Source organism: Hibiscus syriacus, unplaced genomic scaffold, assembly GCF_006381635.1.
Source record: "Hibiscus syriacus cultivar Baekdansim isolate YM2019G1 unplaced genomic scaffold, ASM638163v2 tig00111403_pilon, whole genome shotgun sequence".
Lineage (NCBI taxonomy): Eukaryota > Viridiplantae > Streptophyta > Magnoliopsida > Malvales > Malvaceae > Hibiscus > Hibiscus syriacus.
The window spans coordinates 315,148-331,054 of record NW_024063083.1 but is presented as its reverse complement, the minus strand read 5'-3'; the positions used below and the strand labels follow the sequence as shown (position 1 = coordinate 331,054).

The following is a 15,907-nucleotide window of genomic DNA, read 5'->3' as shown; positions in this document are numbered from 1 at the left end:
TAGCTAGGGGATCATTTATGTACTTTACCCGTATTTTAATCACCATTAATAAATCTATCTAATAGTTTTGTTGTAGGATATGTATAAGATTAATGTGTGGTATGATCGATTTAATAGGCAATTGATAAACTTTATAATATTATTTTATTGAATTTAAATATTATCATATTCAAATTAAAAATATATATATTTAGTAAAATATTCAATTACAACTTATAATACTATATGAATTTTTTAATCGAATAAAACATACTACTAATGATATTTTTTATGTCTTAGCCTAAAAACTTAACTGATTTACATGATTTATTAGAGATTGGACAACATAATATTTTCAATTCCAATTGAAAATGTTATTTATTCACTCTAAAAAAAAGTAGATATTCGATAAAAATGATAAATTATTATCATCAATAAATTAAGAATATTTTAAAAATATTTTATCCTTAATATATCAAATAATTATCCAAAAACAATTTTAATAACCCATATTCATACTGCCATTATCAATGGTTTTAGTTTACCAAATGGAGGAATTCACGAAACAACAATAATAATTACAGCTTCCTTTTTTCCGCAAAATCAGCCCAATAATCTAAGCATACAAATTATTTAGTCCAAACCCAAAAATTATTTTGCATACAAATTATTTAGTCCAAACCCAAAAATTATTTTAGGATTGACATTTGTTATAGTATTCGTGGAATTCATCACGCCTATATGACGAATTTTATAAAAATATATTAAAAATTAAAACTCATCATATGATATGAAATAAATTTGCATAGAAATTGTCACGCCCCGTGATGAGTTTTAATTTTTTTTAATATATTTTATAAAATTCGTCACACCCACGCAACGAGTCTCATGTGCACTATAACAAATGTCGTAAATCTCAAAATAATTTCCAGATAACCCGGTTGGACTAAATAATTTACCCGCTTAAATTAATGTACTATTTTGCGTCATTTTTCACTTTAGAAGAGAGTATATTTTAATTAATAATTTCCAAACATAACATGATATCGGTATGATGTCTTATCATTTCTTGCTTGCTTATTAATAAGTGGGATTGCCCACATCTAATTCACACAAAATCAAATCGCACACCCTTCCATTTCCACATCTCACCTAACAACAGTAGCCACCTCAGCTTCTCCCCCTCCACCACACAACAAGAAGAAGAAAAAAAATACAAAAATCTTGTAGGTATCAGCAACCAACTAGGCCGAATCATTGAGTTTCTGCATGTGGGACTGGAATCAATATTATAAAAAAATTTCTTACCATTTTCCATCTCCCGATGTTTGGCTGATTCATCCTACCTTTTAAAAAAGAATACTATTGTAGAGAGCAAAGCATCACACTTGTAAACTATGCTGCTTCACCTGCATTATATCAGCAATGGAGTAAATTGTAAAAAAAAAAGACTGTGGTAACTCATTTTTATTTCATTATTGGGATTCAGCATTGAATATGTTGAGGCCAAATATATATAAAATCCTGCAGAGGCCACACAAACACCCACCAACTCTGTTGTTGACATTTAAAATGGTATGGTAGGCAGACACATTCAATGTATTAAATTATTTGACATGCTTTACCAGGGTGGTCTCTCCGCCTTACCTGAATTTAGCTGTAAGTGTTTCTCATTACAAAACGAAAACACGAGACAATGCAGTAAAAACTTGAGGTCCGGTGTTAAAACCTATGTTATCCAATAAATATAAGATTTTATTGATGTACAACAAGACAGATGAAGAATGAGTCAACGACCACTAGTAGGTTAGCAGAGCCAACAATTGGGATGCGGAGACGTATTTGCCGGAACCATGTTGCAACTCCGTAGGTATGTGCAGAACAGTATTCTCAGAGGGATAGAGGTGGCGGTATAACAGACATGCATGTAGATTTGTTAATATGCAAAAGGTAAATAGAATCAAAGAGAGAATTTACACTTTCTTCAATTGTTTGATGAGATAGGGGCAGTGATGATTGTGTTCATACATGGCATGTGGTAAAACGAGAATCCAGTCCAATGCCCATCACCATTCGGCATGCAACTTCAGCCAACTTCCTGCCAAACATTTAGTTCATAAAGTATTCGTCATAAACTCACAAACTCAACCATATTTTTTTTCAATTAAAAATACAGAACATCAACTGAAACCTGCATATTAACTTGATGAAAACAACTCCCCGACTTAAAAGAATATTACTATATTAATGGTTGAAAAGAAATACAATCCTATAAAATAAGTAAAATGTCTTTTGTTACAAAAAAAAAAGTATAGGTAGATTGAACTTAAGGTTTTAGAAAGCACCCCATTCCTCACAACAACCAGGGTGATGTAAACCTATAAAGTTAAAGTTCCAAATCACAATTGTTGGTTTAACTCAATTCTTAACACATGATTAAGTACTACAACAAATTTGAGAATTGAGAAGAAGATTTTATTATCTTGAAAACTCCATAATAAACACGTAAATACAAAACCTCAATATATAGAGCCCTATACAAAGCTTAACTGTCTAACCTAACGAATATTTATAAGACACGTCTTGACTACAAAGCTATGAAAAGCAGGAGAATGCAAAGCTTTGGTGAAGATGTCAGCAAGATGGTATCTATTAATTGCCAATTTGTAGATTATGCGAAGGAAAAGTGAGTTTCATAGTCAAATGAGACAAACTCCACCAGTAATTGCCATCTATTCATGATTTAGAGGACACGTTATTTAGCTCCAAAAAGCTAAATGTCCTAATCTTTTGTTCCAAGGCATAACCTCATTATCTTTTTAATAGTTTATACTTTATACATTTAAAGAGTTAATTGTATTATACGTCCCTAAATTATAATTTTTATTTTAAACCAATCCCCAAATTTTTAACATTTTAATTTCATACTCAAATTATGACTCTCATTCTATATTGGTCCCCAAGCTTTTAAATAAATTTGGAGAATATTATTAGATCGTTTAAAAGTTTAGGAATTAATTTAAAATGAAAATCATAATTTAGGGAAGAATTTGGAACGTTTAAAGGCTTAGAAATTAATTTAAAATGAAAATTATAATTTAAAGAAATTAGAATCTTCAAATATTCAAAAAAAAATTAAAATGATCTTAAAAATAATTTAAAGATATATAATATAAATAACTTTTTTATATTATTTTAACTAATAACATGATTAATTAATTGATATTGTTATTTTTATTTATTTAAATTAACTCTTTTACTTCATGAAAATTATTTAAATAATTTATGTAATCTAATTTATTTAAATAATTGATAGTGAATAAATTCATCTTAATAAGTATTTATGCTTTGTTTTGATAAATATTCAATTTTATATTAGAATTGTTGAGATATGTGTTTGAAACAAGTGTTGCTCTGATCATGTCTGCCATAGCATATGTCTAGGAGATATGTGCATCCATGGATACTAAGCTCATTTGGCAATCTCTTAAAAAGGAAAATTGATATACGTAGCTCTAAGCTGTCCGCCTACAAGGTTTCCCTTACTGAGAATTATGATCATCTAGTAATCATCAGATCCATCATCGTCATATAAACCATTGCCATAATCCTGATCAACAACAGAATTATTTTTTGTTTTTGATAACCTACCAGAAGATTTCAAGAGTTTCATTGGCTTCCTCACCTTCTCTGCCTGCAACTTCAACCCCTTCTCCGAAAGCTTCCGTTTTCTTTTCGACTGATTGCCTCCCCCTGGGTCCTCTGTAACAAACACACAACTCATCTTAAACTTGGGAAACCAACATACAACACCAACAATCCCTACCAGAACATTTTTTTTATATATTACATAACACGATAACACCAAAAATTGAATCAACAAACCCTACCAGAACCCTCCATCCATCCCAACAACTTAAATGAACCGGCTAAGTGGCTAATTACATTTGAGAACCTATATTACAAATGAGGACCAATGAACTCCACTATTCTATGCAGCTAGCATACTATTCCAGTTAAATTGGACTAAGAAGAACATTGAAACATTTATTACATTTGAGGGGGCAAATTTACCTTCGAGTGGACTTGAGGCATTGTGGGCTGCTTGTCCATTCTGTCCATTCTCTTCTGAGAGAGGGGACCCGGCGTGATTACTATCAATCAACTTTGATGAACTTCCCACGCATTTTTCCTGCTGTTGGGGATCATCAGGACAAGGAACAGCAGACAAGAAGCGTAACTCCTCTTGAGACATATCAGAATCACTGAATGGATCCTTCTCCACTGTCACAATATCAACTTCATCACCTGCACCAGAAAGAATATTTTAGAAACAAAATATTGATGCACAATATCTGTTTTATATCACCTTTTCGGTTTCAGGCACCAGATCAAACTAGTCTTCTCGTTCTACGTACTCTCCATTTTCTTCAAGTTCTTTGAAATCTGGAGCAAATGCACTCCGGTTTTCAGTGGTCTTTGAAATCAGGAGGAAATAAGCAAATACTGTTTAAGCAAAATCATATATGAGGAAAAGATATCGCATTTTCCCTGTTTTTCTTCTTCAAACAGTGCTATGTTATTAACAATCACCTATGGATTCCTTTCCCTTGTGCAAATTGTAGTTAACAATAGAAACCAAGTAAGCTTTAACCCCAAAAGAATATAATTTGCAACTCCAACTAGCTGAATTCGCTAGGAAACACTCAACCATTTGAGAATAAGTGAAAAAATAGCACTTCAACAACAATAATAATAACAACAACTCAACATACATAGCAGCAATTTTCTTTAAAAGTATACTAGAGAGAGAGAGAGATACCGGCGAGAATGGTTCCACGGCGACTAAAGGCAATGCATTTCATAACCCCATGCTCCAAATACTCTTCTATCACCTCTGGAAAATCTCCTTGCAATGGATCTTCCAAATAAAACACAATTTTAGAAAGCCGAAAATAATAAGAAAAAAAGTAATTTTTGAAACGAGAGACAGAAAGAGAAGTCTTACCAAAAATTGGGGCATTCATCTTCTACTAGTTTTGAGCTCCTATTGAGACAGACACCCAAAGAGGAAAGATTTCTCCAAGAACAACTGAATAAACCCTTCCCCCACCCTAAATTTGGAATAATATTAAACATTGTTTATCCCTAACGTTTACCTATTGATCTAATGTTTTTTTTATCAACAGTGTCTAAATTTTATTTCAAAAAAATAAAATCAGTAAAAAAAAATTAGTCAATCAAAATGAGAAATTGGTTTTTATCCATTCAAACTCGATTTGAAAATTAATATTTTTCACTTATATTTGATTTTATTTGGATTTAAAAAAAAATCACTTAATTTTAAGTGCTCCGATTTTTAAGTTAAAACTCGATTCAGCTTAAATGTATATAATTTATTAAGATCAAATAAAGATTTAATTAAAAACAATATAGAAATAGATTTTATTGTAATTATATTAAAAATATATATAAAAATAATTATAATATTAGATTAGATTGAAGTTTTCACCCTAAATTGAAATTCAATCAACCCATCTTTAAGAAAATTAACATAAACCTAAATTTTTAAAATAAAAAATCGACCCAACTGAATTAGAATCCCTCGAATCCAAATGAGATGGTCATTGCTAATCACAATGTACCACTTCCATGTCCTCTACAACATATTACGTTGTTCATCCCTAACAGAGCTTTGACTAACAGGATAAAGTCAATTTGGTGTATGGAGATACCTCAATTTGGTTTGAATGGAATTCCTTTTTCCTTGCATAGTTTTATCAAAATGTAACCTTTGATTTGAATGGGATCGATGTTAAACAAAAACCAAAAAGAACAAGTCTGGACTTCACTTTATTAGTCCCTCCTCTTTTCATTTTAATTTTATTAAAGAAAATGCATAGCAATTAGCATGCATACATTTTGCATGTTCATGGATGCACCAACTTTGACACTGCCACTTTCATCATCCGACGGGCCATTCCCACTTACCCGCGTTATCTTCATGCCCCAGATCAAATATTAAGTCGATGTTATCGTCCAACGTTATATCATCGAACAAGTTGGGTAATTCGCCGGTTTCCTCAAGAGGGAAATCTGGAGCGAAGAAAGACGTCAACCCTGAATCCATGCAGAAACTCCATGCTAGCTCGTTGCCATCGGTCGTCTCCGTTCCGAACATTGTTGTGTTGTCAACGCATAGAGGCAGCTGCATTTGCATGTACTGAAAAAGTTGAGATATGTCAACAGCTTCTTCTACTCCTTGTTGATGCTGCGGTTGTTCGACTTCTTCGGCTTCTATCGGTCGAGCTTCGGCTGATTCGGGACTCTGTCCTTGCGGTTGATCGAGAATCAAAATTCCTTTATGCTTCAAACGTTCTATATAACGACTAATGTCGAAGTTGGTGACTGCATTAGCTCCCCTGTACTCCAATGCTGCCATATCATATGCTGCTGCTGCTTCCTCTTGTGTGTCTTAAAAACATATATATTTAATTATCGATATTTAATTCTTTAATTAGTTAATCCCAAATAAAATTTCTTTTAAACTATCATTTACATGTATTTATGGCTAGTAAATCAATGCAATACGAGAAAAGTTGTGTACGCCTAATCGTGTAGACTAAAACTCTCAGGATTAACTTGCTATAAGGAATCATGCAATGAAGAAACAAACCCGACCCGATCTAACCTAAAATAAACCCGAATTTAATTGGAAGATGTGTTTTCGTATTCACACAAACAATTAAAATAATATCCTTTGAATTAACTAGTTATTTTAAAGAAATATTCCCAAAATCTTCAGTCACTATCGGTCCATTTTGTTCTCCCAAGGCACGTGATCTCTGCCCCGCTTCTTACTCCGCTGGCGATGTTTATGAATCTCGGATAGAACAACTGTTTATTAAAAATTCACTATTTTTCAACTAGGCCCCTAATTCTTTTTGTCCTGTTAATTTTGAATTTAATTTTTCTTTCATTTTAATGATGTGATCCTTCAGGATTTATTATTTAATCTAACATTAATATACCACGTCACTAAAAAACTGTATTCTAACGTGGAAAGAAAATCTTCAGGGACTAATTTATTTATTTTCACCAAGTTCAAGACTAAAAGTTGTCTTATTCATGACTTGAGCTTAGATGGGTGAGTGATAGTCACGTGCTTAACACACGTGTATTTAGTATAGTCCTGTTATTTTATAATTTATTGAACTGGTTTTTTGACCAGTTTGATAGTAATGAATTGGACACACTAATTTAAAAATTACCTACCACAAGAATCTCTTTAATTAAATTATTTAAACCAAGTTTCAAGGGGAACTCTAGTAAAATTATTTTATATATATCGGTTGTTTATAGTTTTATAATCTACGTCGTCATAAGTATATAATTCATCTAGTGGTTTCCATGATAAAAAGTAAAAAATAATGTTTTTTTTAAAGATCATCTATTCGAACAATTATATTTATAGAATATATATATACATTATCAATAAATTAAAAAAAAAATATCAACTTTATAACTTTATTAAATTATTAAAAAAATGATAATAGGCAATGGGTAATAATGAGATGGAGATTAGTGGCTGACCGTAAGTTCCTAAATAGAGATATTTGTTCCCGAAAACTCGACCAATTCGCGCTTCCCATTTGCCATTGTGGTGATGCCTAGCCACTCCTCTGTATTTCGAAACTCCCCTGGAGAATCCACTGCTCTGCCGGCGTAAGGAGGCCAAGTACTCTTCCTTGGACACCTTGTTCATTTCTTCGATCTCTTTTTCGTATCGATCCATCTGGATTAATCACATCATTTTCAAAATTGCTTTGTTTTTTTCCACACACCAAATCCAAAAGTAAAATGTTTTTAAAATACCGGAAAATTCAAGGTGGTTTCAGTGCCCCAATACTTGAGAGCTGCGAGATCATAGGTTCGTGCTGCATCTTCCTCACTATCATAAGCCCCTACACATCGGCACAATGAATTTTACCATTTTTTCCCTGTCTTTGAATTTATTTACTGAATTGTTTAGAAAGATGGAGGACTTACCCAAATAAACTGAGGCGACAAATGCATGGAACAGAGCAATAAAAATAGAAAACAGAGTCAGTAATCTGAGCTCTGTCCAGAACTGAAACTAAACCATGACATGAAATGATTGAATTCATTACCCTGTTTTCCTTTCTTGCTCTGGATGTTATTCCATGAAGATTTGTCCCAAAGGTGAGCCTCAAATCTCCCAGTCCATCTATGCCTTTTGTAACACAAAAATATCAGGCATGCAATTCAAAATCAACCCAAAAAGAAACCCAGAATTCTACGCACCTGGTGACTCCTCTGTAAACGGAGCTTCTTCTAGCAGAGTTAGCTTTCGAGCTGCAATTCTCGTGAGTGTTTTGTTGTTTTCTAGCCCTTTTATTCTTGGGTTTGTCTGATATTATTACGGGTATAATTGGAGACCTCTTCATTTCTACTTATTTTTTCTATACAAAATGATTATTGTTTTTGTATAATAAGCTTAAGAGATCGAGGGTTACTTGTTAATGACGTTCTACTTATATATACATATAGATGACCGGGTTTACAAAAAAAAAAAAACTGAAACAGAGTGAGGAGAAGAGAGGTGGGAAAAAATGGGGAAAATGCGTTAAGGTTTGGACAGCGTATAGAGTTTGGGTTAAAAAATAAAAATTTCCCCACCAACCACTTGGTGTTTGTGTGCAGCCATGCTGCTGCCAAGCGTATAGAGTTTGGGGTAAATATATGTATAGTTTAAATTAATAGAATTATATTTGTATTTGTTTGTTTATTTTTTAATTTATTTATATTCTATTAGTGTTCATTTAAATTTATAGTATTTTGTTTGTTTATTTATTTTTAAAAATACTTATGTTTATTCGTTTAACGTGCATAAAAATATTCATTTGACGTTTGTGAATACGTTCGTTTAATATTCTACCATTGACACTCTCTTTTTATTCTTTTACTTGCAAGTCAAAGAAAAATAATAAAATTATGTCATTAGTCCTTAAGTTCATTAGGCTTCATAATTTGAACTTCAAAATTCACATTATATTCAATTTAATCCACATCTTCACCAATATTTAAAATAAAAAAAAAACAAAAAAAAAACCAAATAAACAAGCTTATACAATTTGGTACCTATATTCTTTTGTCTAATAAAATATTTGAATTACGTTTTTTAGTATTTATTTCTTAAATCAATTTAAGTTAATAAATCAAGTTGTCCTGATTTGAATTTTAAAAAAAAAAACCAGTTGTACCGATTTTAAAATTAAATACACGAGTACCGAAAATGTATGATTACCCTTTGAAAAATCTGTCCAATGCATCCCATCGCCAGATCTTGTTCCTCTAAACAATGATAAACTATGCCTAATAGTTTCATCAATGATTATGTTATAGGTAATACACGTGCTTTTAAAAAAATAAAAAAAAGATTAAAAATTAGTGTAGCTATTTACACGCGTAATTCTATTGTTTTTGGACATCATAAATAATTGTACAAAAATATAATTATTATAAGTTTTATTTTTATAAACATGTTTAATTAATATAATGTAATTATATTTTAATTCATTGTGTGATATTTGATAATTAGACAAATTTAAATTTAAAAACAATATTAATCATTATAAAAGAATTATCCTAAACCTTAAAATATTCTTTAAATGTTTAAGTATTACTCATCACATTTTTTTCCTTTACCTTATTGAAACAATACACTAAAATATTTAATAAAAACTGAGTTGAAAAGTACATGAACTATCAACCTAGTTACATTAATTGTCATTAAAAAAACTTTAACATGTTATACACATATAAAAAGTTCACATTATAAAAAGAAAAAGAAATTAATGTTATATCGATAAATATTATTTTTGTAAAAGTAATATAATGTGTTATATTTAAAAAGAAATTCATGTCATAAAAAAATTAATATTTGTATTAAAAACTATTTTTTTGTTATAAAACTATTATGACATGTTATATAAATATAAATAGTTCACGTTAAAAATATTGTATTATTATACAATATTATAACATGTTATACTTATTTATTTAAATATAAAATAAATTTATGTTATAAATTTAAAATAGAAAATCATTGTTTTCATTATAAAACTTCATAACGTTTCATATTCAAGTTAATAAAACTTATAAATTATAATGATAGTTTAAACACATTATATTTATTAATTATATCTTATTACATCCAAATATAATGATATGATAATCTTTTAAAATCGTCCTGAAATTTCATCCTCTCTTAAGTGTTAAAGAATATAATTAAATGCTTCAATTATATTTAATTTAATTTAATGAAATCTATCAATTATAATATTTAATTAAATGTGGCACATTTATATAACTACAAGTAATTATATTCAATTTTAATTAATTTGTGGATTTTCAAACGTAGTTAGGTGTGTGTTTTGATACCATAAATCATTTAGAAAATATAATTAGTAATATAATAATTATATTTAATCATAATTACAAAAAAATAATTTTATAAATATAATTGTTAATAGGAACAAATGTGGCTCGTCGGTCATTGATAATTCATCATTTTTTAAACTAAACATAAAATTGCAGTCGGTGAAAAAATTATTGTCGATCAGTGTTTGAATGAAGAGGAATGTTAATCATGAAGATTGAAGAAGACGATATCAAGATTATGAGTGTTGCATTCCATTTTTCAATCTTGTTTAGGAATTTTTATAATGACTTTAGTGCTTGTGTAAGTTGTAAAGATATCAAAACTATACATAAGTCGACATACTATGAAGATCAATTGTAAGATCTTTGAATTTCGCACCATTAGACTGTTTAAGTCTATCAGTAGTTTTGTCTAAATTTTTTATTTAACTACTATAAACGACTTAGAAAATTGTTTAGAACTCTAACGAAATGAAACATCTGTGTGGAGGTCTTGTGAGGAAGGAAGTTGGGGGTCTTCGAAGGTATAATGATACTTAATCAATAAAATACAATTATAAATATTATTAATAAAATAATAACGGATAAATTTATTTTTTAAATTAAAAAGAAAATGAATAATAAATAATTGAAAAAAGTGAAATATATTATGATAAATACCGAGATAAAAAAGAAGACACCTAATCCACGTGTTGTTGACATGTTTAGTATCATTTAAAATATAATATAATTAAAAAAGGAAAGTAAAAAGAATACAATTAATGATAGAAAAGATATGACAATTAAATAGTTGAAGACGAAACATTTCATCAGTGGACCATTAATGCATTTCATCAGTGGACCATTAATCCTTATTATTAATACTTACATCACATGTGTATATTCATATTGTAAATACTTAATCACCTTGAAAATAATTTTTAATGAGCAGTGAGCCAGTGACCCGATCATATTAAAATACTGAATATTCCATCCTCCGAAAAAATGGCAAAATTTTTTAATATTAAAATTTCAATTTCAACTATAGATGTTCAATTGGCACTAACTTTAAATATTAAAAAGATATAGACCGAAAATTAAAAACTCTAACTCTAATCAATAATCAGATGGTATAATAAGATGAGACACTAGATTTTTTAAATAAAATTAGGGGTTAGAATCATTGCTTTTGCGAATGGAGCAAACTGGGTTGAGAGGGTCATCATCGCCTCTGTAATACCCAATCTAGATTAGTCGATCAATAGATCGGATATCGATGATTATATCTATAAAAAAAACTCCTAATCCACGTGCATGCGAACGTTTTAAGTATATCATTTAAAAAAATAATGAGTGTAAAGATAGTAATGAAGATCTTAATGATGGGGAAGATATGAAAATTAAATAGTTAAAGACAAACTATAATTAATACTTATGAATCTAATTGTATTATGAATAATTAATATTACTAAAATCATGATTTTAAATCACATGAGCCGACCCATACTAAAAGAATTGTTTATTCCAGCCACAAAAATAGGAAAAGAAATCGGTTTGGTATCAAACCGGGTTAATTGTGACATTTTGGTACCAATTTTTTTTATTTTATATGCACAGTACAGGGGTTTTAAATCACGTGAAAACGCATGTCCAATTTGGACGGCGGTAAGATCAGCCGTAATCCAGGGTGATTGGTCGGACCGGTTGAAAAACATCGATGCACCTCTATTTTATCTTTTACTTTGACTTTTACATGTTACTTATGATTTTATCTCAAAAAATTAAATTAAATTATTTCGATTCAATTCTATTTAAATCAATTTGTTTTGTTCAATTTTATAGGTGTAGTTTAATTGTTTAGCTTTTTATTTTTTTTTAATTTTATAATATTTGTATAAATCTAATTATAAATAAATTTAGATACATGAAATAAATAATATATTCTTGGAATTAAAATTCAGATAAATTTCTGAACAGTGTGCCTATTTGCCAATTATTACCAAAACTTCTGTTAGTATTTTATAGCTACAAGGATTATACAGTTTTCTTGTACATGATTTATATAAGTTTTCTACATTGATGCCTTCTTTAATGGACAATGTGTGTACTAATAATAAAACTAACTAGAAGCTCAAAAAACACAAGGGTAAAAGTAAAACTCTACAAAATCATATTTCTAATTATAATTGCTTTGGAGACTTGCATTGCCTGGTTATGGACAGGGGACCTTTCCATATTGCCACTCGCAGCAATAGCTTCAAAAGCGATGAACACGCATTTCGTATTCTCTCTTTCCCGGACGAAAGCAAGGTGATAGCGTACATGATCACAAGTTAAGCATTCATCAATCCCTCGAGCATCGACAGCTTTTGGTATTAGCCAACGTTCTGTCAAATACAATCGAGACTTCATTTTGATGCGGCGGGAATGGAATCGTAGGATGTTTGAAAGCGCAGACCGTCACCTATGTGTCTCGTTGTGGGGCATATCCAGCAGAAGATACTTGGACCCAATACCTGAAACAACAAGACGGCAACAGCTGAAATAAGGCGAAGAATGCACCAAGTTCATGATGTTCAATCTAGGCTCGGTCAGCTGGAGTACTAAAACTCTGCATATCAAGGCCACTTAAGATATACAAGATTGGGGATATTTGAACACTCGGTGGCTACAATCTAAAGCTAAAAATAACAAAATGAGGTCTTCTCCGATTTGACAAGATAACAGTTCCGTTGCTAGTGATTACCGACGATAGATTTTCATGGGCCCCGAGATCATATGGATGCTCGTACACAGTTCCTCCTTTCTCTGCAAGGCACAGAGCTCTCACCCCTTCATGATACTGCCGAATTTCGAACAAAACAAAAAGGAAATGTTTAGCAATTCAAGATCAGAATTGAAAATAAACCAACATACGGCACATATAACACTCTCATTACCTCAATTGTTGTCTTGTTTTGCAAAATGAGGTAGATATGCCAACCCAGCAAAACACTTAAGGCCACACTCAATGGGAGCAGAAACAGTCCAGAAATAACCTGAAATTGTTAAGTCATGAGCATGGCACCAATATGGTGAGTTCTAGCTCTAGAAGTTTGACAATCATCGACATTACATATACGATTCTGAGAGAATCTCTCTGCTGCTCATCGATTTGGGAATCACTGTTAAGGCTACCGAAGAGCAAAACCTGTCAGTTAAGAGAATAGTAATGACCAAAGGGTTTCAAGAACTCAGGGTGAAAATAGATATGTTATTATGATAGGACATACCAGAGAATAGAAGCAAGCAGTTATGGCATACACAACGAAGACAAAGAAGGCCTTGTAGTTGGCATGGCCGACGCAATTATTAATCCAAACGCAATGGTGATCCTTATAATCAAGAAGAGCACTTTAGCACATTATTGAGGGCATTCAGGTACATGCATGGATAATAATAACAGCAACATAGATTGCACGTACCATTCTCAAAATGCACATCTTGCAAATACGACAGTGATGTGCACGAGGAGGCTTAAAATGAGAACACTTTTGGCAATATCTCAAGTCCCCTCCCTATGGAACATTTCAGACAAATGTTTTTTAACTATCCAAACACAAGCCTGTTAACCTCCTAAATGTGAAGACAATTCATTGACTACATTAATACGTTAGATCAAACATGAGCCACAAAGTCATGCTTAAAAGTTATCCATTGAAAAAACAAGGAAATCGCAACGGTGACACAAGACAGCAATACTTCCCCTGATTACGCCAATAGGTTGATGTATCGGTACTTACAGAGACCTCGATGAAAGCGAGTGTCGTTCTAAAAAGAATGATGCGGCGAGTGTCAAGTAGCAGATACTAAGATCAGTATACCATGGTGATGCTATAGTGAGTCAAAACCCTGAATGCAGGAGCAACTCAGGGGCAATAACTTATTGTGGTTTCTTCTTCACACTCGAGAAGTAATTATGTTTTTACTACCATAAATACAAGTGCAAAGCTTAGAGACGATGTTATTGAGAACGAGAGTCACAAACCCTAAATATATCTAAAAACGGACATGTTTGATACCAAAATTAAGTAGCAATACTTTTGAGAATGTATTTTGCTCATCTTCTTGTTTGGCATCTTTGTCACATTAAAAAGAACAGGAGATTAGGATGATTGGCCTCCTGGGGTGATTCCTATACGAGATGTTGTTGGACAATGGCTACTCGGGTTTTCAAAGGGTTTTCTGAATGCGGAATTATGGGAAACTTATGAAGGCTTGAAGGTTGCATGGAACATGGGTGTACGCAGTGGCGGATGCATGTGGCTCTCTAGGGGAGCACTTGCACACCCATTATTTTGGGGGAAAATTTAAATTTAGTTTAATTTGTTAATAGAAATATGAAAAATAAGGAAATTTGCATGCCTAATTTTTTTTTAAAATAGAGTATTATAATTTTGAACCCTCATTTTTTAATTTTTAGATCCGCCCCCGGGTGTACGTCGAGCAATAGTTGAAACAAATGGTTTGACACAATAAAGAGAAAAAAACAATAACCACAACATTATTCTCTATTATTTATAGAAAATTCAACTGGCAATCATTAATCATTTTCATAAAAAACATTGAGTTTAACATTATTTAGAGGAAAAAGAAAATCACGGACGGGAAACATGAGCAACCTTACCAGAAAAGTGATTCTGTCCGTACCTTGCGTTTGATCTCATGGATAGAGACTGTGGAATCTTCGATGTCGGGCATGTAAGTAGAAGGAACCAGACCCGGATCCGCCAAGATGGCAACGGCGTAGTTAAACACACACATGACGGAGATACTGGTATAAACGAGGGCGTTAACCATACCAGGGGAGGTCATTAGACCGAACCAGCGGTGTATGAAAACGAAGACCGTACAAAAGTAAACAAAAGTGATGACGAAAACAACAACCGTTACGGGGAAGGAAAAGCTGAATCCCGGCCTCATGACTCAGCTGTTTACTATATAATGTTCGGATAAGTTGGGGATGCGCCACCGTGAAAAACGTCAAAGTTTCCGGTGCTGCTGATATCAAGGTGATCTCCTTTTTTTAAAAGAAAATTATGTTTTGTGGAGAAATGTTTTCCTTTTTTTCCCTCAAGGAATTTTGCGGAGAAAATGTTGAACCTTTTAATTTGGAGGTTGGTCTCTGTTGGGAAACGACTGTTATATTATAATTTTGGGTTAATATATTAATTGGTCCCTAAACTTTATAACGTTTTTCAACTTGATACTTTAAAATATTTTTGGAACCACTTTAACAGCTAAACTTGACAATTGTTCTCAATATGGCACCTATGGCTAATGCCATTTTTTTTACTACTTTGATATCTGAACTTAACAGTTCTCAAAGAATTACCATTTTGAAAGAAGAAGAAAAAGACATTTTAATATCTGAACTTGAAAATCATTCTCAATTTATTATATTAATCATAGGTACTACTTTGAGAATGATTGGCAAAATTAGGCA

General features: G+C 31.5%; 3 protein-coding genes across 4 annotated transcripts; all 3 read right to left on the bottom strand.

The window, feature by feature from the left end:
- Window positions 1–3,532: 3,532 nt before the first annotated feature.
- LOC120162640 (protein RBL-like) lies at window positions 3,533–5,076 on the bottom strand. Its single transcript, XM_039172750.1, has 4 exons — window positions 4,988–5,076; window positions 4,802–4,900; window positions 4,054–4,287; window positions 3,533–3,741 (listed from the first exon to the last, which is right to left on the bottom strand). Exons 1-4 carry the CDS (start codon window positions 5,004–5,006, stop codon window positions 3,542–3,544), a joined length of 552 nt encoding a protein of 183 aa, XP_039028681.1. The 5' UTR covers window positions 5,007–5,076; the 3' UTR covers window positions 3,533–3,541.
- Window positions 5,077–5,944: 868 nt separating this feature from the next.
- On the bottom strand, window positions 5,945–8,447 carry LOC120162708 (ethylene-responsive transcription factor WRI1-like). The gene is made up of 6 exons (XM_039172808.1): window positions 8,305–8,447; window positions 8,151–8,233; window positions 8,029–8,037; window positions 7,855–7,943; window positions 7,573–7,774; window positions 5,945–6,453 (listed from the first exon to the last, which is right to left on the bottom strand). The coding sequence occupies exons 1-6, from the start codon at window positions 8,445–8,447 to the stop codon at window positions 5,945–5,947; spliced, it is 1,035 nt and encodes a 344-aa protein (XP_039028739.1).
- Window positions 8,448–12,813: 4,366 nt separating this feature from the next.
- LOC120162648 (probable protein S-acyltransferase 16) lies at window positions 12,814–15,518 on the bottom strand. 2 transcript variants are annotated; one of them, XM_039172759.1, is made up of 7 exons: window positions 15,112–15,518; window positions 13,887–13,979; window positions 13,695–13,796; window positions 13,538–13,612; window positions 13,362–13,460; window positions 13,169–13,264; window positions 12,814–12,938 (listed from the first exon to the last, which is right to left on the bottom strand). In XM_039172759.1, the coding sequence occupies exons 1-7, from the start codon at window positions 15,382–15,384 to the stop codon at window positions 12,831–12,833; spliced, it is 846 nt and encodes a 281-aa protein (XP_039028690.1). In that variant the 5' UTR covers window positions 15,385–15,518; the 3' UTR covers window positions 12,814–12,830. The 2 variants fall into 2 exon arrangements, with proteins under 2 accessions (XP_039028690.1, XP_039028691.1); XM_039172760.1 differs by having other exon boundaries at window positions 12,830–12,938; window positions 13,173–13,264.
- Between the last annotated feature and the right edge of the window lie 389 nt (window positions 15,519–15,907).